Source organism: Vicugna pacos, chromosome 5 (genome assembly GCF_048564905.1).
Source record: "Vicugna pacos chromosome 5, VicPac4, whole genome shotgun sequence".
In the NCBI taxonomy this organism is placed as follows: domain Eukaryota; kingdom Metazoa; phylum Chordata; class Mammalia; order Artiodactyla; family Camelidae; genus Vicugna; species Vicugna pacos.
The window spans coordinates 38,897,175-38,924,724 of NC_132991.1; the positions used below are offsets into that span (position 1 = coordinate 38,897,175).

At 37.8% G+C, this 27,550-nt stretch overlaps 1 protein-coding gene and 1 long non-coding RNA gene across 5 annotated transcripts in view; one reads left to right on the plus strand and one right to left on the minus strand.

Moving 5' to 3' along the window:
* LOC140696384 (uncharacterized) overlaps positions 1 to 19,855 on the plus strand; it is a 61,606-nt gene extending 41,751 nt beyond the window's left edge. Inside the window, exons 6-8 of the long non-coding RNA XR_012072634.1 lie at positions 7,833 to 7,993; positions 19,022 to 19,594; positions 19,682 to 19,855. This is a non-coding gene — a long non-coding RNA (uncharacterized lncRNA). The remainder of the gene's footprint in view (positions 1 to 7,832; positions 7,994 to 19,021; positions 19,595 to 19,681) is intronic.
* GRB14 (growth factor receptor bound protein 14) overlaps positions 1 to 27,550 on the minus strand; it is a 110,113-nt gene that overhangs the window by 40,918 nt on the left and 41,645 nt on the right. Inside the window, exon 1 of one of the 4 annotated variants that reach the window (XM_006196227.4) lies at positions 15,464 to 15,644. The exons of the other annotated variants lie outside the window; for them this stretch is intronic. Coding sequence (XP_006196289.1) covers positions 15,464 to 15,526 — 63 coding nt within the window. The 5' untranslated portion in view covers positions 15,527 to 15,644. Of the gene's footprint in view, positions 1 to 15,463; positions 15,645 to 27,550 lie in introns of those variants that run through there. 4 annotated transcript variants of the gene reach the window in all.

The following is a 27,550-nucleotide window of genomic DNA, read 5'->3' on the forward strand; positions in this document are numbered from 1 at the left end:
TTCAGGCTAAGGGAACAGAAGCCATGCAAAGTCCCTGGGGCAAGAAGAAACTTGGCAGGTTCTAAGGATTAAGAGAAGTCAGGGATGGCAGGAGCAGCAAACAGGGAGAATCGTCCTAAGGAAACTGAAGCTGTAAGCATGACGGTGGCAACAGGATTGTAAGATCCTAAGTTCAGAAATGACTTAAGAGTCATAGAACTGATAGGTGGTAAACAAACACCTGGACATGGACACATCTGCCAAGGGAGAAAAGAAAGAAGCATGAGAAAAAAAAGAACCTAGGACTGAACCTTGAAAAATTCCAATATTTAATGGTGGGTTAGAGATAAGAAAGTCTGAAAGATAGAGACAGAAAGAGACTCAAGGAAATGGGGCCCCATGGAATACAGCCTAACACACAGTATGCACACTCCCCAGCAAACCAGCCTATAAAACAAATATGACAAACGTGTACAATCTGTTCTTTCTAGTTGCATGTGAGTTATCCTCTACTTGAAATCACTGTGTCAAGCACCAACCACATGCTTTTTTGGCAATTTGCTACTTACCATTTGGCCCCAATTTCCATGGCACTTCCTCCAAAACGTCTTCCTTGACTGCCCATGACTTGAAAATGTGTCTCTTTTAGGTGCTCTTATTGTGTGATTTTCTATTTGAATATCTTTTGCCTCAACTGTATTAGTAAGCTCCTTTAAGTAAAATTTCTGTTTGTTCACCATTTGACATCATATCCCAGGGACCTACCACAAGCCAGTGTATGGCTTAGTAAAAATCTTTGCAACAAATCCACTTTGTATCCCTGCCAAGTCTATTAAAATGTTTTGCACATAGTAGGTATTCAATATATATTTGTAAATTTTAATTTAAAAATCTTTTCTGTCATGAAGTGTGTGATTAGTTAAATTTTAATGCTCAGGAAATTAAAATTCTTCTCAATGAGCAAGAAACATACAATTTTTCTTACAGATAATCCTAGGTAAGAATTGACTCAATATTGCTTTTAGCAGGCAGTCCTGAGTTTTGAAATCATTGAGGCATCTATAAAAGGCTATAAAGTCATATGAAAAAGGCTATGAAAATACACTGCCAAAATCAGATGCAACTGTCTGAGCTTTCAATTCAATTCTCTTTCATTGTTGTTGTTATTAAAACATATGGTTCACTAAGGGCCCAAGATCTCTTTGGAATCTGAGTGTTTCCCATGATTGTTCTAGGTTGGCTACTGTTCTCAAGTGCGTACCTTCAGGATCTGTCTCAGTGCCAGACTATCGGTGGGATGCCAAGGGATGCTGTCCACTATATATCCGTGCTGCTGCGATTAACCCTGACTGGGTCGGTTAACACTGACTGGTGGCCACTCCTGCTAAGAGCAATACAAAGATGACCAGTCCTGAGAGGACAAGAAGATCCGACCCTGGGGCTGCTCCCTCCTGTGGAGCAGTGATGAGCTGCCATTCTCAGAGCCACTGCACATTCCACGCCAGGAAACGGGGTAGGGGGGGATTGGGAAGGACCTGGTGGTCGCTGGACAGGTTCCCTGGACTTGCTGACTACCCCATGTTTTCTCACAGAAAACTCTTATCACTTGGGGTAACAGAAGTGTGTCTCTCATTTTTCATACTCTATCTTTTCTATCAGAGGAATTAAGAAATGAAAATCTGGAGACATTCTGAAACCTAAGCCAAATTCAAGAAGACGGCAAGAAGAGAGAAGAGGAAAAGTTAGGGAAAATGAAAAAAATATCTAACCAATTAGGAAATGCCATTAATTTCTTCAGTTGGTGTTGCTGCAAATTTGAAAAAAATAAATTGCCAAGAATTGAGACACATAAATTTAGAAGGACAAGGCTAATTTAAATTTCTGAAATAGGTGCATGTACTCATTTTTTAAATAAATAATACCTGTTAAGAGAAAAACAGCACTTGTTTGAACTCCATTTGAAACCCCTCTTTAAGAAAAAAAAATCCTATTTAATGCTGGCATTTGTTCAATTACACATTCATCTATGAATGATAAAATTATATTTTAGTTGATACTCCACAGCAGTTAAGTCCCTGCCATCTCCCCGATCTATTCAGTAATTATGAAAAAATCTTTACATTACCAATGGGAAGCCTTTATTAAAGAGTCTCTTTTTATTTCTATTTATTTCTCCTTGAAATATGTGAAAAAGGGAAAGATAATCTAAGCCTTAACTCTCCACTAGAGTTGAATACGCCCCTTGCCAAAAATATTACTACAGTAAACCTTCCTATTTAAGAAAAAATTTCAAGTCATAAGAAAAGCTGTATGACTAGTACAGATTAAAACTAAGATAACAAACTTTTGTGATCATGTAAAAACCAAACAGCAGGGCTGTTCTTAAGAATCATTAGAGCAAAATAGTGGGATCCTATTTCCTCTACACACTGAGAGGTAAAGAAGAGATTTGAAGAGCATATAATCATGCTATTTAATAAAGGGATATTATACATTTCCAGGTCAGTGGCCCAAGTTCCCAGCTTGCTGGATAAAGTAAAAAAATAGACTGAGAAGGGTATTATTCATATCAATTGATCTACAAGATCATTTGAAATTGTACACCAGCAGGAAGAAAACCTACCTGAACCCTGAAGAAGAACAGGAACTTTGTTTCATCAATGAGCAGACACCTGACTAGCAAAAGAGACATGCATTGATAAGATCTGTTTACAACGTCCCGCCAGCATGAACAGAAAGAGCTCCCAAGGACAACCATCAATCAGTGTACACGCAGGCTGTGTTAAGGAAGGCCTCAGTGTCACCATAATCCTGGCAATCGGAGTAACCTTGGCCTTTAGAGTAGTTTGCAGCTTCCAAAACCACTCTGGAAGCATATGGCATCTAGTAATGAAAATGTAATATAAAGACACAGTAGCCCCTGCAGAGAATATGCTGGAATGTGGGTGCAGCGGATCTCTGTTTTGGCTGACGTCTTATCAAGGCAGTTTATATATTTTATACCTCAACTCCCTTAGACTGCCCTCTGCAAAAAGTGGAGGCAAGAGGTTAAAAATTAACCCATTTTGAAAGCAGTAGACACAACAATGTTCAAATATACAGAGAGCAAGAAATGGTTAACTCTTCAGAAAAGAAATTTGAGGTCCCTAAAGCCTAGGGACTAAAAGAGACGAAATATTTAAAACAAGTCCATCTTTGAAAAAAACAGAAGTTGAATTTAAAAATCAATTCAATATGCATTGCCTTGTCCCCAAAGCACATATAGTATTCATCTGTTATAATCACTGGAAATTCTGATTCTCAGAACAGATTAGGTGGAAAAGTCCCAGGAAAGCACTGAGTGGGGGCTAAGTAGTCAGCCTTCCTTCTCTTCCCTAGACCTAAGAAGGTGATAGAATGGGATAGCTAGTCCTTCCCAAACTGGATTCACCCTAGAAAATGTGGGAAAAAAAAACAAACAAACAAACTCAGGGCTGTCATCTGGTCACTTGGCAATGCATTGCAGAAAGGGGAGCTGGACCTCTTGGTAAGTAATTAGCTACTCGAAAGCTTGCCCTCACTTATCCTTTGGTTCTTCAGAGAAGAGAGGAAGAAAAAAAGGGATAATTATTCAGCAGGTTAAAAAATTGGTGTGGATTAAGCATAACTACATATGCAAGAATCCCCAGGAAGAAGTGAGATTTTTTTTTTTAAAGAAGAAAGAAAGAGTAAAAGAAAAGGAAAATGATCATCGGGCATGGTTATCTTCTATGTCAAAGTTTCTATTTTGGGAAAATTTAAATTTAACTTTTAGATTAACTATATTTAAATAACATGTTTAGTATTTAATTAAATATTAATTCTCATTAATTATTTAATTTAAAATAATTTAAACACCATTATTTGAGTATCAAGATCTTGCCATGATGAGAAGTACATAACTTTTCAACAGAAAAATAAATGCATTTATTATATCTATTAATTATCTATGTTGTTTATATATAATTAATAGAAAAATAGGGAATAATATCCATAGGAATTTGATTTCAACTAGGTCCCAATGTAAAGCTCATTTCTACAGCTCTTTAAAAGGTTATCATCCTAGTACAGTAGGATTATAAAGCTATCTTTTAATGTTTCGGATTTTTTCTCCATTATTTTTAATAGATAGGCAATGTACCTAAATCAGTGAGATATTTTTATAGAGAGGTCAGAGTAGCCCTGGATTTTTACATTCTTCTAAATAAGGAATGCAGTGTCCTAAGATAAGAGGAGACAGTCTTAGATATTTTGAATTAAGCAACTCAGTGTGTTCCCTTGAAGGGAAAGGAAAATAATATATTCATTATTACTTATTCCAAACCTCTAACAAAATGTTATATTTAAAAACAAAGACTGTTCCAAAAGATCCTAACAGCTCAAGAAAAGCTGTTGCTTCCTTCTTGCCATCCTTTATTATTTCGTTCGTTGTCAAACATTTATTAAGAGCAAAACAGTACATAATTTAGAGGAATCAGGTAGTAGGGAGTCTTAAATTTTCTCCATTTAAAGACATATTCAACAACATATTTCATTTGCGCGTGAGCAGTCCGTGTTCAATTAGTCATTACATATTAACTCAAAATGGACAGTCACCAATATCAGAATCAGAGGAATTAATTGACATAAACAGGTTCATTTCATATCCCTGTGGCCCATTTCAACTTTACTCCTTATAGTCCTTTCCTTATTTTCTAACTGCGACTATATTTTTTCTCAGTTTCTTGAAACAGACATGCCCCTTCCTGACACAGGCCCTTTGCACCTTCTACTGCCACTGCCTAGAACACTGTCCGCCTAACTTCTACTTCTCATCCCTCAGATAAACCATTCTTTCTGTGGGGAAGTTTTCAATCCATGCCCTTTAGTTTCATGTATGCATGTGTGCAACTGTGTAATTACTATTTATCAGCTTCTGCTACTCAGAATGCTGTGTGACACCAGGGGTGATGTAGTATGTGCTTCCCACTGTGTCCCCAGCAGTCAGGACAGTGCCTGGCACACAGTGGACAATCACAGATATTCCTTTAGTGATGACTGAAACCATCATGAAAGGCCCTATAGGAGACAATATTAGGGTGCCAAAACAGTATCTTGGAACCCTCACAGGGTTTGAAAACTTCTAGGGGAGAAAAGACACACAGGAGATGAAAAAGAAAACATAGGCAAGTTTTCAAGGAAGCTGTGGACTGAGTGAAGGTGGATAAGGTGAGTTCTCTGGCCCCTTTTAAGCCTGGGATGCTGTGCGAATTAGAAAAAAAGAAGGTAAGAACATCTGGGTGGAACAAATATCAGGGCAAAGATACTGAGGGCTGAAAAAGCAAAAGCTATGCATGGAACAGCAGGCAGACCATGCGCTGAGTCAGAGGGACTGAGTCAGGAGGAAGAGGTGAGGCAGCAAGGTGCTGGGAGGCCTGTGGCAGGAGTATCTTCGCCCAGCACTGCTGGCACCGGTTTCCATCAGCGCAAACTAGCGTGGCGGTGACCACAAGAGGGGAGCATTTTTAAGACACAAAAAAATGACAAAGTGTCTTTTTGCAATGACTGGCAATAGAGAATTAAGTTTTAAAATGACAGTTTTTCCAGAACAAGATTATAAAGTGGTAAGAGAATAATGATAAATAACCACATGGTGATCTAATCGTTTAGGAACAAGTTGCGCTACAAGTAACAGAAAAATCCATGCTACAATGACTTGTTAACCAAATGAAAGGGGTTTTTCCCCCTGACATGTGAAACCAGAGGCAAGCAGCTCAGAGTTTGGTGAGGCAGTTCCATCAGGTCACCACTGTTCCAGGCTCTTTCTGTCTGTCCACGATTCTCAAGGTCACAAGCTGGATGATCCCTACACCACCACTGCAAAAACTCTGAACTTGTACACATTTGCAGGTTATTACATCTCAATGGGAAAATTATAGGGCATGCCTGGGTAAGGAGATAAACTTTTTCAGAGTTAAAGGAGCTGTGTTATTGGGGAGCCATACAGATCTTCCAGGAGTTCCAGATATGAATTGAAAATGCAAGGATGAAGTTTTATGCTGTATTGATTCATTTCCCATCCAGCATCAGGCTAAAGAGGCCCAGTGTGGCCTCCCACCTGGAAATGCCCCCACCTGGCATGGCAGGGGACTTCACACCACCACACCTGACAGCCAGGATCAGTGACACTGCAAAATCATGCCACGTCTAGGCCTCCAACCAAGAGAAGAGAGCCGGTCTGCAGGCACAGGGAGGCCCAGGTCTCCTCAAAGCCCTTCTACTCTCCTTTCCCCCTACTCTGTTCTGCCTCCTTCCCGCTCTCCGGCTCAGGCCAAGAGCCCAGCAGACTGCTCCTTCCTTGAGCTCCCTTTCTCCCAACAGGAGAGCAGGACCCTAACTCAAGCAGGGGTTCAATTTTATAAAGCAAGAAATCGGAAGCCCTTTCAGCATGCTCTGTTATGTGGTAGGGAAAAAAGGCAAAAGAAACAGCTCCAATTTCATTATAAAAGAAGGCGAACATTAAAAACTAAGTCTAAAAATATCCCAAACCATGGATACACACATATACATATGTATATATTCATGTTATTTTAGGACCTAAATCCAACACGAATAATAAAGAGGATCAAATCACAAATCCCACCCTAGTGTTTCCAGTGACTTCATCAAAGGAGCGCTCTCTGAAGCCTGAGTGTTTTTGAAACTCATGTAATTCCTGTGAAGATGCCAGTGCTGACTAATTCATCTTTGAAGTAAAAAAAAAAAAAAAAAACTTCACAAGTGCTAATGCTTATTCATATTTAAAGCAGAAAACCACCAGTCATGCTTATGTTGGACACAATGTTATTCCAGTATCTCATTTCAGTTTTTCAGCAGTCGTTTGTTCCCAGAATAACCATAAGACCTGTCTAAGCGAAAAAGTTAATAACTGTTTCACATAGTGAGAAAGGACAAGGTGGGGAGGGGTGGGGGGAAAGAAGAGGTTTAAACGAGAAGGGGAAACACGAGGAGAGGAAAGAGAATATTTGTTAGGTCCCAGGACACACCAGACTTTTTACCGTGATTCTTGAGCTGCCTGGCATCAACTGAAGCACATTTAGGAACCACCTTATCTCACTGACTTTTAAAAGCACATCTTCTCACATTTAACTCCTCTGAAACTTAGATGAAATTCACCATCAGTTGTATGTCATAGTTTAATTGGAAGCATATCAAATAATGATACTTCTTGTAATTGAAGATGCCAAAGAACCAAAGAAATATGCTATATTCAGTCTTTCTGGGACATCGGGGGGTATTCTTTTATGAACTTACAATAGCATGCAAAATGTCACTTTCTAGACCTAACATTCCCACGCTGCGACAGCACTAGGAAAAACTGACTTCGTCTATTTCTGTCATTTTACCTTTCCTTCCTTTCTCTAAATATTTATTTTATATCAGTGCAAAGCATGTATATCAGTGTGAAACATGTTCATTCCCATAAAAGAAATGGAATCAATTCTGTTAGAATCGTAAAGCACTGAAGGTTAGAAGGACGCTAGAAAACGTCCACTGACATCTTCGCATTTTACCAGAGAAGAAGCTGTGACTCAGAGGATCTGAGACCCGGGGACCTCCAGCGGGTCACTGGCGGAACCCGCCAGGGAGCCTCATCTCTGGGCTCCCACCTGATTCTGTTCTTTCCACTCTGCTTCTCCGACTTTCCCACTGCGTTAAGCTGCTGCTTCGACACGATATCTTGGACAAAAGTATTAGATAACTAAAAACCAGAACATAAGTTTGCATATAGGTCCCAAAGCACCTAGCTATTTGAATGTTAACAAAGGTCGTTCTTTGTGTTTCACTTTTTTCAGCACAACCTGCCAGAAAAAATTGCATATGCGCGGAAACAGCCAGCAGAGGGAGTCTTTATTTCTCAGCGCAAATAGAGAAAGAAAATAAGATGCTTTGAAAATTACAACTTTAACATTGTTAACCCTGTGGAGGTCCTTCCTCATATAGTTGTAAGATTCTGGTAAGTTTAAATCTATCTTTAAATATTCTTTACTATTTGAATTTTTAAGATAAATCATGTTTATATCTTTAATAAGAAAGATGGAGGGGAGGCAGTGGTATATAAAGTCACTTCAGCAAGAACCTTTCCTGGAACTCAAGCTGGAGGTCCTCCCTGGCATTTAGAATGATGTCAAAATTTTTCTTCAAATCTTGGTAGAACTACCCAAGCTAATTTTAGACTTGTGAAACTATAAAATAATATTCCTGATATTTTCACAAACCCAACTGAATGTCTATGTCCAAATATGCAGGTCCTTCCTATTAGGAGGCTATAGGGAATTTAGGACAATGCTGTTCTTGCCAAAATGGTTTTTGAATTCCTCTTTTGGAACTGTCTTAAGAGGAAGCATTTTTAATATCCTACAGGGGTAGAAAATCTTTATCCTTTCAGAGGGTTTAATATCAGAAATTACCAAAAGTCTTACTTCTTTTTTTCTGCCTAAAAGAGATTCTATTTTCTGGATTTGGCTTAGGGTACTGGGGCACGGCCAGGAGAGCCAGCCCTAAGACCGCCCCCAAGCAAGAGTCTTAGACTGTTAATCAGCCCAGCTATTTTTAATCTGCCTTCATTGCCAAACGTGGACCAGACATTGTGGTTTGCAAACTAACATGAGGCATGGCCCTCATTCTCACGGAAATGTGTTCAGTCCAGGTGCTTGTGGTGATGGTGGACTCCAGAATCTGCTAGACCACCAGCTTATCAATGATGAGTCTTGGATTCCTCACCCTGTAAAATGGGCAAAATGCTGGCAAACTGACAGCACTCAATTCATGTTCATGACTATTATAAATTTTTGAAAGCAGAATGAGTAAGTCCCAAGAGATTCCTACTGAGCTCTAAGGAACTTTGACATGTGGCTTAATCACTATATCTTTGAGGCAAGATTTGGTGCATAATAAAGGAAAAATTACCAGGAGGGCAAAAGATTGACGGGTAGTAAAGGTGGGATTTGTCCGAGGACCAGAATACACAGAGGTGAGGCCAGGGTGTGGCAGCTGCGCAGTGGAGCCCAGCTCTGCAGCACGCGGGTGCCCACCAATTCTGACAGGCAGCCCCCTGTGCTAAGGGCCCACCTGGAGCTCAGTCCTGCCTTGTCACTCATTAGCACTATGCTTTGGGTAAGATATTTAACTTCTCCAAGCTGTGTTTGTCCACCAACCTTGCAGTGTTCTTATGAGGATTAAAGAGAATGTACAATCAGTGCTGAGTGCAGTTACAGCTGTTTTTATTTTTACTGCTGTGTGCACCAGGCAGGGAATGCTCCAAACTGCCCATAGCAGCAAGCTGGGGGTGACAGAGGTCATGCAATGGCAGTGTGGACCAGCTGAGGTGGGCCCTGAGTGCACAGCTTCTCACCACAGGGTCTGGAACCCGGGTAAAAGGAAATGAATGCCACAGAGAGACAAATGCAGAGAAGAAAACACCACTGACAGGTCAATATAAAAAAAAAAAAAAGCACCCAATTTTGCTTTTTCCAAAATTGTGTTTATTCAACAAATAGTAATTATATACCAACTCTGTACCTCCCCTATGCTGGACACTTGAGTCCAGTGGCAACCAAAAATGACACAGCCCCTACCATCATATAGCTCACACTCCAGTGATGTCATCTTTGTCTATCAAAACAATATATTAACACTAAGCACAACTGCACCTCTTTCAAATACGTAAGCCAGAAGTCCCTGCCTGATACTCCCTAGGACAGTAAAAGAAGTCCTCTAAACACCTCTCCTACTGTATTTAAATCTATACTCCCAGATTTGTAAAAGATATTTACCAGCATATAATACTTCGATTATTTTTTTAAATTCAAAACTGAAAGTTAGCAGAGGGAAACAGAATTTGAAAGGCATAGTCTTTCTTCCCCTAACTGCACTGTATCAAGGATAACCACTTTTTGTTTGATTCATTTGCTACAAGAAAATTTTTGGATAACTACCTTAATAAGATAGGGCCCCCCGGAAAATTTGAAATCATAGTCATAGGGAGATTTTAAACTGTTTATGAAACTAGCAAAACAAGCCATTTACAGATGAGGGGGAAAAAAGGAATTCACATTTGTTGAGTTTCTACTATGTGTCAAGTACTTCTAAATGTTTGTTCTACTTAAACTTCACAACTATTCTGTGAGGAAGCGTCACTATCCCCAAGACTGAGAAACTGAATCTCAGAAAGGTTTAAAAGAAGACACCTAAAGTCACACCACAGATCAGTGACAGAGCTGAGCTCAAATTCAGGGCTTCCTGGCTCTAAAACACAATCTCCACTCCATCACACTTCCTAAAATCTCACTCCCAGCAAAATTCATCTGTATAGCACTCTTCCTGGATGAATATGCAACTTGGTTACCCTGCCTGAAAAATAAAAGGACAGAAAAAAGATCAAGGTTTAGCAAGAATGAGAGCTCCAGGTAAACAGCAATGACGATACTCACTACCACCTCACAACCACCTTCCAAGCAAGCCAGCCGTCTAAACTCAGGTCACCATCTGCGACCTCCACTGTCCTCCCCTACTCAGGAAACCTGCTCTTACTACATGTTCTACTATCTCCAATCACATAATAGAATACAGCTGTTCAAAAAGCATAACCATATTTTGTATCTGGCATGACAATAATAAAAATCCAAGGGACAAGCATTTTCTGAATGCCTGGTATGTTGGAGGCACTTGTGGTGGAGATGGCTACTTGCTCACCAAGATCCATTCTCCCCATCTCCATCCCTAATGAGTCCTGATTCTGGTAAGTGTGGAGCTCAAGGCCTACATCTATTTCCTGGCTTCCCTATACCCAGAGCTGACCACGTGACACACCCTGGCCAGTAAGATGTGAGTAGAAGCTCCTGGTGACTCCCCTGTGGCACGTTAACATCTGACAGAATCAGCTGGGATGTCCTTGCTTCTTCCCATTCTGTGTGCCAGGAATGTGAGTAGGATGACTGGAGATTTGCATTATCTTTCCATAAAAGGAAAAAGGACCCACACTAAGGAAGATATAATAGAAAGCAAGGGGCTTGGTTGCCCGAGGACATTGCCGGACGGCTACGTTAGCTTTGGACTGATTCTTCTCGTAAAGTGAAAGAAAAATAAATCTCTCCCCTGTTTAATATGCTGTCATTTGAGTTTTCTGGGTACAGGAGATTAAATTCAGCCTGTAACTGACAAAGCACTTTATTTAAAGAGCTGTTCCCTTCAAAATGTAAAAATCTAGTTTTAGGACAAAAAAACATCAAATTTGGAGAACCAAACAGTTCAGGACACATAAAAAATACACAAGGATACACAGGGAAAACTAAAAGTCAAATCTGAAAAGCCAGAAAGCAAAAGATACACACCTAAGGGTAGCTAATAAGACTTAAATGCCATAAAATGTAATAAGAAAATTATGTCACACGGCAGTAGTGACTGAACTGAGAAATGAGTAACAAGGGCGCATCCACTGATACCTGAATCAAGACACCATTAAAATGGACGAGATGAGAAAGAGTCTTAGAAGGCTCCAGGATGGTACCACAGTCTGAGCTGGGACACAGACATCAGCCTTTGGGAAAGCAGGCAGGATCCTGGGGTTGTCTACAGGCCACGGAGCACAAGACTGGGGGCAGAAGTGCAGAGGGACAAATACAAAACCCTGTTCAGAGCACCGGGAGAAAAACGGAGACTTCGTACAAAGCTGGGACACCACCCTGCATCCAGGCCCTGAAGCACAGTGGCCGCTACATGAGCTTGCACTAATCTTGTGTGTATCTAACAGTTTCCAGGTAAAAATAATGATGTGATGATCTGTATTCTTTCATTCTTTACAAGATTGTTTTTAGAAATTCACAGCAATAATTCTAATTGTACGAGGAAGGAAATGAATACAACCTGAACTATCTCTTGTATAAATGAGAGCATGGCATTGCTCCACATTATTCTCATGAATTTTGGATTTTCAAAAGGCTTTGAATCTTAAGAAAAACATATTCTAAAAATTATCCCTTTTTTCTCTGATTGAGGAAGACACTTCAGGATTTTGTGTGCTTATGAAAATCTCTCTTAATTGTAGTATGGATAAAGAATGTAGAAATGCTTGTAAACATAATTTGCAAAACAATTTTAATCCAATAGAGATAGAAATTTTCCTACCCATAGAATCAGAATATGGACATCTGGTCTGCTGACCTTGCAGCCTTTCTATCAAAAGAATGTGAATTTTATACTGCAGTTAGTGTAAACCTTACAATGCTTGAGCCTTTTGTTAACTCTCTAAGACCTTAAAATAGTCTCTTGATGTAATGAACCCAATTAGAGCACTGGGTAGAATAGTCTTTCCATCTCTCCCTCTCTCTCTCTCACTCTCTCTCTCTCTCGCTTTCCCTCTCTCTCTCTCTCTCACACACACACACACACTCACTCACTTTGCTGCTTACAATTGCTTTCTGAATAAAACGTTTTCGACACTAGAGCATATGGGGGTTGGTGGAGGTACAGAGGAAGATGAAAGGATTTGCCTAAGATAATTCCAGACTAGAACATGAATGGCAATTATACACCATAAGGCAATTTCATTAACATATTAATTTCAGGAGGTAACACATATCTAATATGAGAAACACCCTGGAAGTCACAAGACCTAGATTCTATTTCTAGCTTTGCCATTGACCTTCTGGGTGACCTTGCATAAGTCACTCAATACCCAAGAGACTCAGTCTTCTCATTTGGAAAAAAAAAAAAAGGTAGAACCTAGTAGTTTTCTGAGAAAAATGCTATGAGGTAAAGGATTCATTCAGAACATTTGCTGAGGATGTGATCATTTCTGAGAGATATGATGAAACTTTCTTCACTGGAACCTTGATTAACTAGTTCAAGGAAATCAGACCCTAAAAGAATTAGAGAAAGTCAAAAATTTCTATCAAATTTACTTGATAGTCTGCCAAAATACCCTGGTCCTCAAAGATCAAAGTATATTTGTTCTGCTACAAAGAAGACTCATACTATGTTAAAGGCCATGTTTAGAGTTCAAGTTCCAAACCAATTTCAGGAGAATCTTATGCTCACTTAGATAAGATACACCAGCTGATAAGAAAATTACTCCCAGCGCTATTAGGCGTTTTCAGAAATGCCCTCCGCCTTTTAAACAATTAGGATTCCAGTTGGCAAACTATTTTGCAAGAGCCACTCATTCAGGATGAGCAAACTTTATGCCAAACCTATGGAAAAAGCACCTGCCTTCTTGGGAAAATGAAAAGCTGCCCCCAAATTACTCTGAGAAATGATTGTAATAATTTGTATCATCTTAAATTATGGTGCATATAGAAAATGAGAAGTTAATTACAAGTGTGGAATAATTTCCTATCTTGAAAAAAAAAAGGCATGGTGTGAGCAGAGGGATATTTTTTAGCCAGAAAAATACTCAGTTCCTTAAATAAGAGATGCTAAAATTTTCAGAACAATCTTATACACAGTGGCTCCTTTGGGGGTTAAAATGTCGGGAGAAAGAAATAGCATGAGTACTTTCAGCAAATGCTGTGCTAAATTATATGAATATTTAATATGTGTACTCACTGGAAAGGAATAACATGGACTTGGGCTTACGGAATTTTGACTTATGTAATTATTATAATAGAAACCTGACTAGAAGTTTAATATAAAAGACCAAGAGAAATCACAATGATGTGTCTATTGGCAGCTCAGCCTAACATCAATTATAATCACAGCTTTCCAGTGTAATTTTGTTTTGCTACTTACCAATCAGTGCTGCATATTATTTTCTAGCCAAGTTTTACTCAGACCAACATCCCCTAGACTGATGGCTCCAAGTCCTTGAAAATGATAGCATCTTTTTCAAATGTTTTATACTCTAAGAAAATAAGAAACTATTTAAATATTTTACTGTCATTATGAAAATATGAAATACATTATCTGATTCACAGAACTATAGACACAAATAAGATTGAAAAGAGTATTTGGTGAAAATCTCTTAACTATTACATTGCAGGCGAGGAAGTAATGACTCTAAGAGTTTAAGTGACTTGGCCAAGGTCACACAGCTAGGAAATGGAGAATCCATTGGTGGTATGCTTTCCACCACACCAACATGTTGTGCAAAAGAAACAAAAAATGCTGAAAGCGTTTTCATTAATCCGAACTACAACATTATGGGTAAAGAAGGATTCAAACCTAAGAACATAGATTTGATATATGCTAATGTATCTTTTCACATTCCCAAAGAGTCAGGGACTCTATATGGTCATTATTAATGCACCGCTAAGTCTAAATCAAAATAAAGATTCAAGCTCAAAGCAAAATGTTTTTAAATAAATTTGCTAAAGATGAGAGAAAGGCATCAAGAGCGATAAAGAACAAATGTTGGCAAAATTATCATATACTATTTCACTGCCAAGTAAAATGTCCCTGGTGAATAAATAGTCAATTGGATAGGAAAATATACTAAAAATCTAAAAATTAGAAACAACAAAAAGAGACAGTCTAACTGTAAGATTTGTTATTTTCAAATAAATGAAACCATGACCTTTGACTTAATGAAATACACTAGTAGTTAACGATTAAAAGTTGGGCGTGGAAATAAACATTACCGTTTCTAGTGTCACCAAAACCACTGGAAAAGCACTGTGCCAAAATGTGCTTTGGTGCTTTCTCTTTCTACACAACAGGTTTGATTCTTTAAGGATTTCAATACCCTGCTCTTATTTGGTGTATTTTCAAGAGAAGTTTAGTATATTCAGTTTTACTGAAATGCTACATTACATGGTGTATTTGTTACTGTATAAAATATGCTGCTGCAAGTAAGACACAGAAATAAACTTTACAAAAAACAAAATATTTTCACACACGGGACTGACTGCATTAATAATTAACAGAAAAGCCTCGCAAGGGAATCTAATGGAAAGTTTCTCATAAGCAAGCTGGCAGAAACTCAGTAGAAATAGGTAGAAAACCAGAGGATAATAAACTGGTGCCATATGTTTTCACAGTAAAACAATTATATCGTCCGTTCAACAATGAAGATGGAGGTATTATGAATTACAGTGAAACAAAGAAACTGCTCTTTAGTAAACAAATATAAAACATAACAGCTAGCAGATTGCCTACTGAACTGAAGGCAAAGGGGCCTGAAGTTACAGCAAAAAGGGAAAAAAAAAAAAAAAGAAAAGAAAAAGCCTCAATACAGACTCTAAATCACATGCCCTGAAATCGAGACCAAACTGCTTTCACATGGAGCTTTTTTACTACAGAGATGTTCTTGCCCAGCTTTTTCCCCCTCAGTCTAATTTCCATAATCTACCTTGCAATCACCTAGAGCTTTAATGAATTATTGTCTCTCTCAGGGTATGTAATGAAAGTTTCCAACACATTAATAAACACAGTAACAGGAAAAAAAGAAAGCAAGAAAAAGAAAAGGGAAAAAGTAAAAGAAACCACATACCCTCTTCTGTAGAACTATTGGCGTTATCGCAGGCAGAGTGACCCTTCTTGCACTCAAACTCATGCCTGCTCTTCTCAGAATGAGCCCCTCTTGTAGATCATGAACGAAATGAAAGAGATCTTTTACAGTTACTCCTTGGGAACCTCGGGGCTCAGTGCAAAGAAACAACTAGGAAAGTAATAAATGTCACTCTGCTTATGTGATTCCAATCTACCCAAAGCCAATTAAGGATGGCTGTGGGACAGGACAAGGCAGCGACCAATCAAAGCCCAGAAAACTCCGCCTTTGCCCTTGGAAACACATTCTGATACTTTTGTTTATGATATTTAAAGAACCAGATTAACAGGCATCTAGTTCACTTAACTTTTCTTTCCAAAACAGTGCAATTCAATGCCATTCTTTGTTGACTAGGCTGTTATGTCTTTACTAAAACATTTCAACATATGGCAGATAAGAAACTGTTTACATTGGTCTATTTAAAGTGTGTAAATATGCAGATGCACTAAATTTACTTATGCTACTCATAAAATTGATAAATGGGTCGATTGAAACATATTATATGAGGCCCCAAAAATATAATCCTAAAGTTAGAATTGGTCCAAAAATGTTAATTTACAAGTTATAATAAAAGGCTTTGAATAGACATTTATGCATTTCATCTCCTAAACAGTTAAAATTTTTGTATCATGGACCTTTCAGCTATCCTTTAAGTTACACACTTAAATACTCCTGCTAAATATTACCTTAACAATCAATCTAAATAATAATGTTAAATATAAAGATGGTATTAAACTACAATATGTGAATTGCAAATGCTTGTTTTTAAAAAGCACTCATCTGTGTAATTGAGCATATTTCATTCAATTCAAGGCATTTAAAGAATAATCATGCTCAAAGCATTCTCAAAAATTTAACAGCCATTTTGCCTTTTTTCTTACAATAACTAAAAAATTGTATTCTAATATTTTTGATGGTTGGAGAAGGGTCACAACTAAAAACGTTTCTGGGGAGGGAGAGGGATATAGCTTAGCAGTAGAGCTCTGGATTCATCCTCCAGTTTCACCATTAAAAAAAATATAAATAAAAAACAAAATAAAATAAAAACATTTCTAGTTAACAAGAAAATTTTCAAAAAGGTCTAAATAAAGAGTAAAAGAAACACTCAAAATGACAAAAAGTATTGTAATATCAAAACTGATTCGAGTTTTTATAATTATAAAACCCCTCCTGGACTGACACCCCCTCAGTGCTCTTCAGTCAGGACACAAGGCGTGGCCCAGTGCGCTCAGCCTGAGGGGAGTCCTCGGCACTTCTCGATCACAACGTGGTGATTGTCGTAACAAAGCAAAATGGAAGATTCTCAGCAACTCAGACACAAACTTTCCATTTCACTATCTAGACAGCTACGAGGCAGGGTTCACTAGGGTGTGCTTTATATGCATGGTGATCTCATATTCCTCAAAAGAAAAAGAGACACTACAAACTCTAGGATTCCCTACTCCGAATTTCAAAACCTACATAGGTCCCTCACGATGGTAGCTGGGGGATGGTGGAGATGCGGTTCATAAAAAAGTCACAGACTGACCTAGTTTGAGGGCATGCATTTGGTCCTTATCCTATCAGGTTTATCATGGTCTTTTGAAATAAAACTAGCAACAAAAGTCTACTTATACTGGGAGAAGAGTTAACATTTGTGAAGTGGAAGATTCCAGTTTAACCCTGAGTCACTGTTTTGGCAGGCACACATTAACAAAGCCCACAGTAACTACAAAATTTCAAGATTACTATCTACAATTTTTGGCTTTTTCTTTCTTCTTTTCTCAATTTAGTCTTTGAATATTACAAAGAAGCGTTATCTCTTGTCCCCAAAAGGGTTCCACCATAATCAAAGAAATCATGAGGCAAAGTACCCACTATGTGCCAAGCAGTATGTTAAGTATAGGAACATGCTATTGAATTAGATACAGTCACTACCTCATAGCAGAACAGGGATATTCATTTTTAAATTAAAAAAATCTCACTCAGTAGTGGGCTTAATCTAATCGTGATTAAATTCCAAGTACCAGAGGTGCACCAGGGTAGAAGAAATTCCACATCAGAGGTGAGATCACGGCAGGCTTCAAGGAGGAGACAACATTTGCTCTGCAAGTGATTAGGAGAAAAGAATACACAGAACTTGGTAACTAATGGAGATACAGTGTGAGGTTCTCAAAGCTGACAGCAAGTTTTGAAGTCCAGGCGCGTGAGGAGGCAGAGATGCTGTTTTACATCATTCTATAAGGGCTTTTTAGACACTAAAATGAATCATTCACGTCAAAACAATGTCCAGGCTCTATATTCATTACAGTGCAACACACCTGCTGGTGAAAAACATCTGACAGACAACGATCTGCTAGAGTCTGACAGGTCATCTCTTTGGAACTCTTGAAAATTAAAGTTTATAAATTTTCAGTGAAAACCGTGAAGAGCAAAGTGTGCCATTTTGTGACTCTATTTTGCTAAAAAGGTCTTTGAAGAAAACCTCACATACACTTTCCATAGTCAACAGGCTGAAAGACTAATGAGATGACATTTGCACTTAATAACACAGGCAGAGTCTCATTTTTCAGCCACCCTTTCCAAATGTTCCTGGTGACTGTGCTTTATCTTACTTCCTAGTTACTGTAGACACACTTTAATCATTATTATAAATGACTTGCACACTCACTAACCTTGTCATAATTTCTTCAGCTGCCGTTGCATGGGGTTAAAGAGCTATGGCCAACAATTCTGGGATTGCTATGATGGTCAAGGATAGCAATTTTGTGCAGGGCCTGAAACAGCCCAAAGCAGGTGCCGAAAAAGACTCCTTGAACTGCTCCTGCAGAGGACTGGGCCTAAGCTGCAATCCTCTTACAGTGAGTCACAGATCATTGTTTCCAAATTAAATTTTGATATAGCAGGGTTTCAAACTTAATACAGCAGGGTCAACAATGAACTATTATGGAATAGCACTGTATATTATTTTGAGTTTTTGCTTTATAGTTTGATAGAACAAGAGCAGATTTTGTCACTCAAAATATGCCTATCAAGATTTCAATGTGAATTAAGAATAACAACAACAAAAAAGAATAACACAAAAAACACTATATAATAATAAATATTAAGATGATAATTAATAATAATTAGCCAGGCACTGAGCTAGTTCTCACTAAATCCTGACTCCTATAAGGTAAACAACAGGTATTCAACAGATAAGGAAACTAAGCCACAAGAGCAGACAGTTAACAATGGTCTCAGATATAAGTGCATGTTGCAAAAACTCACCCAAGTTCACTAAGTATATAAGTCAATCAGCCAAGGTGAAAGCCACATCTGGGCCTCTCCCAGACACTCCCTTATTCTACTCCACAGTAGTCTCTCCCACATTGTACTGTAAAATTTGATGAAGTATTAGCATGCAGTGTCATCTTCACACTGCCCTTGTTTCTAATGTACTGAAGTATTTGTTTTACTAACTCACGTAATAATTATGTATTGGGGGCCTTAATATGCGTTAACTTCTCTGCTATTCACTAGGGGACTTCAAAGTTGAAAACTCCTGATCCCTGTGTGCCAGAGCAGCTAACACGTGGCATGTGTCAACACTCAGTCGAAGCGGTGCACAAGGAGGGATCCGGGCCACACGAGCGCCAGCCAGCCTCTGGGTTCCAAGCCTGTCCTTCAGACTCTTCTCCCACTCAACATCGACCAAAAGCTTCTTGGAGCTCCTCAAAGCATGTTGTTTCCACCTCTTTGCTCACAATGTTCACTCACTAAAATCCACAAATGTTTCAATGCCAAGACCAATCACATCTCCTCTGAAAGTTTCATTGATCATACATCCTTCAAGCATCTCTCTCTCTCTTTTTTTTTTTTTGTACAAGTCACCTTAGAATTGAGAGGTAGAGAAAGAGGAAGAGACAACAAACAAAGAATACATCTTAAGTGTTAGGCACTGTACATATGGTATTTCATTTTCTAACAACCCTGTAAAGTAGGCGTTATTTGTTCCCATTTTACAGTTTCAAACCACATCCATCTTTTCCAGATTGCCCCTTTACCCTTTATCATGTACCAGTTTAGTCAAGCTTCAGCTACCGTTTCCTATGGGTAAGCACCTTTTATCATTTAGAATGTAGGTTTCTTGAAAGTAGGGACATGTCTAACTGCTCTTTAACTATCACTCTGTCTATACAGGTGGCTTTATACCTGGGGAAAAGTGCTTGAGGATGCTTCCTGAAACCCTAGATCCCGAATGCTTGTCGGGCAGAGCTGTTAGCGTGCTCTCTCCTCTACCAACGCACCTGACTTCTAATGTTTCTTCCCTTTGCCTTCGGCCGGTTAACATTCAAGTAACTTATCTCCCTCAATAAAATCATTGGTTCTTATCATTAAAAAAAAAGAATGTTTCCTGATACTAAGTCCTACAAACACTTCTTTAGTCAGCCCATTGACCAGAATCCTCCCTTACACAAAATACAGCCTGCTTTGCCCCTCGGTCTTCCCCCTGCATATTGTGCTACTGGATACCCATTTGGGGTAGCTTATTGCTCTTCCAGACTCATTCTCTCCCTCAAAGACTCAAGATCAAATTTCATCCCTCCACGAAGTCATTCCTCCATTTAAATTATATCATTCCTTATTTTGTACTTTTCTTAGGACTTAAACTTTTCCATTTCTCATGTATTTCTCTGTCCACACTAATACATTGCTTTGATAACTAATAAATCCTTTCAGAGGCCCTAGTTTTTTGCCTAACAAAAACATAATCCTTAGGGTGGGACCCTGGCTTTTAATTGTTCTGTGGCTCAGAATACCTCGCAGGGTGCTCTCTGTACACAGTAGGCCTTATGTGCACTTACAGTCAATGTGGAAAGACTAGTCACTTTGGTTACATAGCAGACAAGCCTCCTTTCTCGTCTTAACAATTGTTGCAAGCCTTATGATTTATTCTGAACAAAAGCATACAGTTTTCACAGGATCACTTGGATATTCTTTATCTATCTGGCATAGTTCTGTTAGCGGTCAGGAGTATTGACACTAAATATACGTGTTGTCCTAAGAACACTGGTCTCAGAAAAATCTTAAAATAGTGGGTTATAGCACTTAATAGCAATAAACAGTGTAGATCTTTAGGCACAAACCCAGTCCCTCGAATTCTGTCAGCTCATCTTACTCTCAGACCCTTTGCTCCCCCAAGTGTATGACGTGGCCTTGGTTGTGACACTTGATGGGCCTGGTCTGATCCTGCCCCATCCTCCTTCCCCCTCCACTCTGACAGCTCTCTTCTTCCATCAAGAATGCCTAGGATTTCTTAGTGATTTCAACTCTGAAAGTTTCTTCTTTTAAAAATATTACCGAGTGAGCTGCTTCTTTGAAAGACAGTAATGACATAAGCTTTAGTGATAAATATTACCAATCTACAGTTCATTTAGGTATTTAAAAAGTGCCTATGAATTCTCCAGCTGACACAGCTTTCTAGGAGCATTACATCTGCCTACCAGGGAGACATAATGTATTGTACTGTTGACAGGAGAGCAGATGGACACTTCAAAATAATTATAACAATGTGTTAAGTTCTTTAACTGGGTATAAATAAAGTGCTGGAACCATGAAACAGAAAGAGCTTAATTTCACCATGAGACAGCAGACAAGTTCCCCAAGTGGACAAAAGATTCAAGAATGAGGGTAATTCCAGGTATTGGAAACATATACAAAGATGGATCTGGAAAAACATGGGCTAGACAAGAATGGTCATTCTATGCCACATTGAGGAGTCTGACTCGAGTGCTCAAGGGGAATGATATCTGATAAGATGTGAATTTCACCTCACAGAAGACAAACTGTGGAATGATGACTAGAAGGAATAAAAACAGAAAGAGGGAAATGAGTCCTAAATGAGTCCTAGAGAGAAATGGAAATTACCAGACTAGAAAGAAGTCAAGATTTCAAACATGACAAGGAGGTAGAAATACAGGATCAAGTGGCCAAATTCATTAACAAATAAAAACTAAATTAAATTAAATTATATTATATTTTTCCCTGTATTATGAGCCTGCAACATAAATTATAATTAACAAAAGCAGAGGCTATAAAAAGATAAATGTCTTATCTATACTCTTCAAGTTTCATATACTTCAAGATTCTCTGAAGAAAAATAGTTTAGATGGAGAAAGTAGACAGAAAACAAGCAGCTAACTTTCTTCATGTCCCCCAAACCTTAAAATGACAAGAAGAATGAATCAGAGAAGGAAATGAACAGATAATTTCCTTGCTAAGAAAGAAGAAATCTTTCTTTTTTTTTTAAACTGTGCTTGGATATAAGAAAGGTACCTTCAGTAGACCATAAATTAAAAGAATTTCTAGAAGCTGGAAAGTCACTGGGATTAGATTGATAAGAGTACAAGAAATTATGGCCAGAATTTGTGTATAAGAGAAATGATGGTGAAGGCAGATCCAGAGAACTTAGGTTTAGAGTGTATCTAGACAAAATATAGACTCACTTTAAATACCATGTAAACACTTAAGAGAAGAGGAATGCAGAGGCTGAGGAAACCCAGAACTTCCAAACATTATTATAATAAACAAAGCTAAAAACTAATAAATGGTATAGAAGGTAAGATTGAGAAAGTGTCTCCCATAACATGAAGGGAAAAGTCAAAGAAATTAAAAAGAAAAAAACATGAAGGAAGTCTAGAGAGATCAACACACATAGACTCTGAGTTACAGAAAGAGTAAGAAAAAGAAGTACGAGAAATAAGAAAGAATAGGCAGAAGTCCTCTGAGCTAAGTTACAAATTTTAAACTAAAAGTGCCCACAGGTGGCTAAGTAATTGAATGAAAAAGGAGTCATGCTAGACATATAGTGGGAAATGTGGCAACTTCAAAGAGAAAAGATAAAATTCCTAACACTTTCTGAGAGAGAAATTACTGTTGACCTGCAAGGAATGAGAATTAGACTGGCATCAGAATATGATCCAATTTCTTATCAATACTCTCATGAATATAGCATGAAAACCCTTAAAAACTAACAGAAGCCAAAGGCTGTCAGAAATCCATCTTTGCAGGAATACCCTACCTCTGCAGCAGTGGGAAGTCATTATATTAAGAAAAATTTCACAACTTCCCATTTCCCTTAGCTTAGAAGAATTAAAGACTGAAAAAAATTCGAACACAAAAAAGGACGAGTCTTTTTAACTTAATACTTGAACTATGACTGTCTTCCTCACGAACCTTCCATAAATATGTTCCAAGAAAAACTACTGCTTTGAAGACGAATAATAAAACAGAGCAACCATCGAATCTGTACAAATATACTATGAATGGGAAGAAAAGGCATAGGAAAAACAAATGGCAGATGAGAATTACTTGCAAGAAAAGTATGGCCAAAGAACAGATAAAATTTAAGATCATACATTAAATCAAGATTATAAAATCATTAATGAAGCAAAATCATATCTTTCACACACAAAGCAGAAAACTAAAAGCACAGGAAGAAATACAAAGACAATAAAAGGAGAAGAAACATCAGCAGTTAGAGTTTAAGAGATTTAACTGCTAGGTATTGAAATCTATAGTGAAATCAAAGCCAAGGTAAACAGATGAGAAATACAAGAAATGCAACCAAAGAGAGAAGAAAAAACCGTTTAAAATTTAAGAAGTATTAGAAATAGAGAACTAAAAACAAGTAAAGGAGATTGATATACATGGAACTGGAATCTCCACAGAAGAAAATTAAAATAATGGAAAAGAACAAATACATGAAAATAAAATACAAGGAACCTTTTTTATAATAAAATACCTATTGAAGGGCACACTTCCTCCAGAGAAACTCATTTTAATGGTCAACAATAAGACACCCTAGTAAAGTTACTGGTCTTGAAATTTAAAGAATCCTTTGGACATCAAAGAAAAAAACGCTCTTATCAGCTTGTAAGAGGGAAATTAGTCTCTTGCAGGATTTCTCCAAAGAACATTCAAGTTTCAGTGGACCCCACTGTCCTTTTAGTAATTCCTCTGGATGGAATAATGCCCACCACATCCTTGGGTAAAGAAAATAGAAATGAAATTTTTATATCTAGCCAAACTCATTGATTATAAAGGTAACAATGTTCAAAAGTTTTGAACGTATGAAGGTACATAAAATCTTGTTCTCATGGAACATTCTTGAGAAACTTAACAGAAGATAAACAGCAATCATCTAAGGGATAAATGGAACAATTAGAGTAAAAGGACTATATTAAATACCAAGACTAACTGTGGGACTAAATCCCTATTTGATTATGTTGCTATAATAAAACATAAATAATATAAACCTTAAAAATGCAGAAATAATAAAACAAACAAAGAAAAAGTTGAAGGAGGAAAAAAATGGAATGTTACTGAGATCAAAAGATACTATTTAAAACTGATAAATCACATGAGAATTTAACTCAATTATTTTATTATATTAAAATCAGCTGGTAGAAAAGGGAGGCAGAAGGGGAAAAATACTAATTTTATTATTGCTCCTTAAAGGGGATTAATAGATAATGCTTAAAGAAATAAGAGGCCTATGGGTTTCCATACAGCTATAGTCATAGTAACAGAAAAATAAGCCTTTCCAATTAAAAGGACACAATGCTAAGAAGGCAGAATACATCGTACATTTTTTTTCAAAACCTATAAATTTTAAAACATAATACAGAATAGTATAACAACATTAACACCAAATTTCTGCTATGTCAATAGACGTTAGAGAGTCAAACTCATCTCCTTTCCATCTGAATGGCAAAGCAGATTCCACTCTATTCTGTGGGAAAGAGACCCCTCCATAACCAAGTGACTGAGAAAATTTAACAACAAAGATTGGGGATGGAGGCTGACAAAGGAATAAAAGAAGGAGGAAAGGAGAGATGGAGAAAGACCAGAGGGAAGGAGGGAAGGAAAGAATGCAGTGGTCAGCATCAAGCGACATTGAACTCAGGCCTGAAAAGCACTAAACAAGAAATGAAAAAAATTTAATGCTACAAGATGTGATTCACAATAAAAAATATATTGATTATGAATACCTAGGTGTTGTATAATACACATTTGTAAAGCATACCTTATAGGAGGTATAAGGAAAATCAGACAGAAACCCAATATTAATAAACTATTATCCAACTGTCTGAAACCATGAAGTCCTAATCTCTGGAAGCTGTAGCTGTGTATATATTAGCTTACATGGTAAAAAGGGCTTTGCAGATGTGATTAAATTAAGGATCCTGATAAGTGAAGATCATCCTGAATTATACAGGTGGTCCCAAGGTATATACAAGCATCCTTATAAGATGAAGACAGAGAGGGTCAGAGTCAAAGACGGTGATGTGCCAATGGAAGCAGAGAAAAAAAGAGAGGTAGAAACAGAAGCAACAGTCAGAGTGATGCGGGACCAAGAGCCAAGGAATGCAAACAGCCTTTAGACTCTAGAAAAGGCAAGTAAATGGAGTCTCCAGAAGGAATAAGGCCCTGCTGACACTTTGATTTTAACCCAACAAACTAGTTTCAGACTTCTAAAATTATAAGATAATAAAGGTGTGTTGTTTGAAGCTACTACATTTGTTGTAATTTGTTACAGCAACAATAGGAAACTAATATTTCCCCCTTTTCCTCCAAGCTTCTTATGCTCTTTCCTTTCTCCTGGATATTTAATGTTTTCTTAACCAGATTCCTCTCACTGGCCTTTAGACGGAGCAAAGCCCCTAGATTTAAGAACAAAAGACATTAAAATTTCTCTCCAGCTAAAATATCTATCTTTTCTTTCTTTTACCAACAAACTTCTCCAAATATTATCTAAGGCTTCTACTCTGAAGGTCGTAATCCAACCATTTTACCAATGATCTTGCAGCTAAGCAAAATGAACATTTTTCATCCTCCTTTTTATTTGTCCTTCAGCATATGTGAACATTCTTGGCTAGCTTCTCTCTGTTGACTCTCATTTGGCCAGCTCATTCAGTCCAAAGACTTCAATTACCAACATATAAGCAGATGCTCATAAACTTACATCTTCTGCTCAGATATCTCTGTGAAGCAATAGATTCATATATTTAATTGGCTATTTGATATCCCCATTTGGATGATTCAAATGCATCCCAAACTCAAAAAGTCCAAATCAACTCACAATGTCACTATCTGACACCCAAACCTAGTCTTCTTCCAGTGTTTCTAGCTCAGTGAATGGCACCACCATCCATCTACTCAGTTGCAAAAAGCCAGAAATTTGGGAGTAATTTTTGACATGTCTCATTGTTCACACTTCATATCAATTCTATACCAAGTCTTGCTAATTTTATTTCATAACTGTCTCCAGAATCAATTCACTTAATTTCATCTCTTATAGTTCACCCTAGAAATTAAATGAAAGCCTCCAATCTTCATGACCACACACCTCTGCTTCCACACTGTCACTGCAATAGCCAATAGTTGTGTCCTGATAGAAAGATTCTCCCTCCTTACAGTTTTACCATGATTATCTGCCTGAGTCCCTCAAGACAAATCTCTTTATGCCCTTTTCCCTGTTTACGTCAGTTACTCCAAGCCCAGCGCTCCCAGGTCATCTATGCGCAGGCCCTCTACTCTCCGCCTGGGACACTACATCACCTCCTCTCACCTCATCACGCACACTTCCCCAAATGCTGAAATCCTTCCACTATGCCTCTGGATCTCACAGTTAATCATGAACAAACTCTCACAAAATTTAACCTCTCCTCTCAACTCCCCCTTCATTCTGACTGAATCTTGATTACCACTGAAGATCACTGTCCCACACTTCTCATGGCCCAGAGGTGGGCAGAGCTTCTTCTTGCTCCTCAGTGCCATTTTTAGACAGATTTGCCTCCCTCTTTTCTAAATTTACCTAGCTTTAAATCTTTTATCATTAAACTATACCACCCACTACTCCTCCTTGTAGGAGTTATCTTTGGTCATCTCAGATACTGTCATGAAGAGATTGAGGTTATCCATCCAATCAGAATAAACAGATGAATATCCTCAGGAAGAAGATGATTTTGAAAACTTCTTCAACTTTTTATACACAATGTCCAACATTTGCTTTTAAAAAATCGTATTTAAAAAAAAAGGCTTGGTGGGGAGGGGAGAAGACCATAGAAAAGGATCTAGATATTGGAGTTATCAGAAATGGACTTCAAAATAATTGTAACTAGTGTATTCAAGAAAATAAATGACAAAATGGAGAGTCCACAAAAGAACTGAAAGCTATAAAAATAAATACAATTAAAAGCTCAAAATATGCCCCTAATAGCAGTTTGAATATATCCAAAGAGAAGACTAGTGAACTGGAATATCTCAGTAAAAACATTCAGACTGATATAGAAGAGCAAAGAGGAAAAAAAGAGCATCAGTATGTATGAAGCAAAGAAAAAAGATCATGAGGGCAGCAGAGAAAGAACTGAAAAAAAAAACATTTAAAGAACTTTCTTTATATGATCAATATACTCCAAAACTGAAGAAACCCATCAAGTCAAAGAATTAATGAGCATTACATATGTCAAGCAGATACATAATTTAAAATAATAGTAATAACTAGGCTCACCTAAAGACAAAGGAAAAATCTTAGAAGCAGTCTGAGAGGGGAAATGTCTTTGAAAAATCAGTAATAAGATGGACAGCTAATTTCTTAACAGAGATGACAGAAGTCAGAATGCTAGGAAAAGACATCTATAAAATGTTAATAGAAGATAAAGCCAATCTAGAATGTTAAACCCAGTGAAAATACCCTTCAAAACAGAGACATTTCCAGTCAAAGAAAACCAGAGACAATTTATCACTAGCAGAACAGCATTAAAATACATATAAAAGGGAATTCTTCAGGCAAAAGGAAACTGATTCCAGATTTTTTTTTAATGCAGAGTACAAGGAAGAGCAACAGAAAAAGTGAATATGTTGGCAATTCAAAATGAACTTTGAATAAACATATTAATGCCTGAAGAAGTTTAAAATATGTATAGGATTACAATATATGATAACATGAACACAAAGGGTGGGAGGGCAATAGAGTTAACTGGATACAATAGAGTCAAGGATACA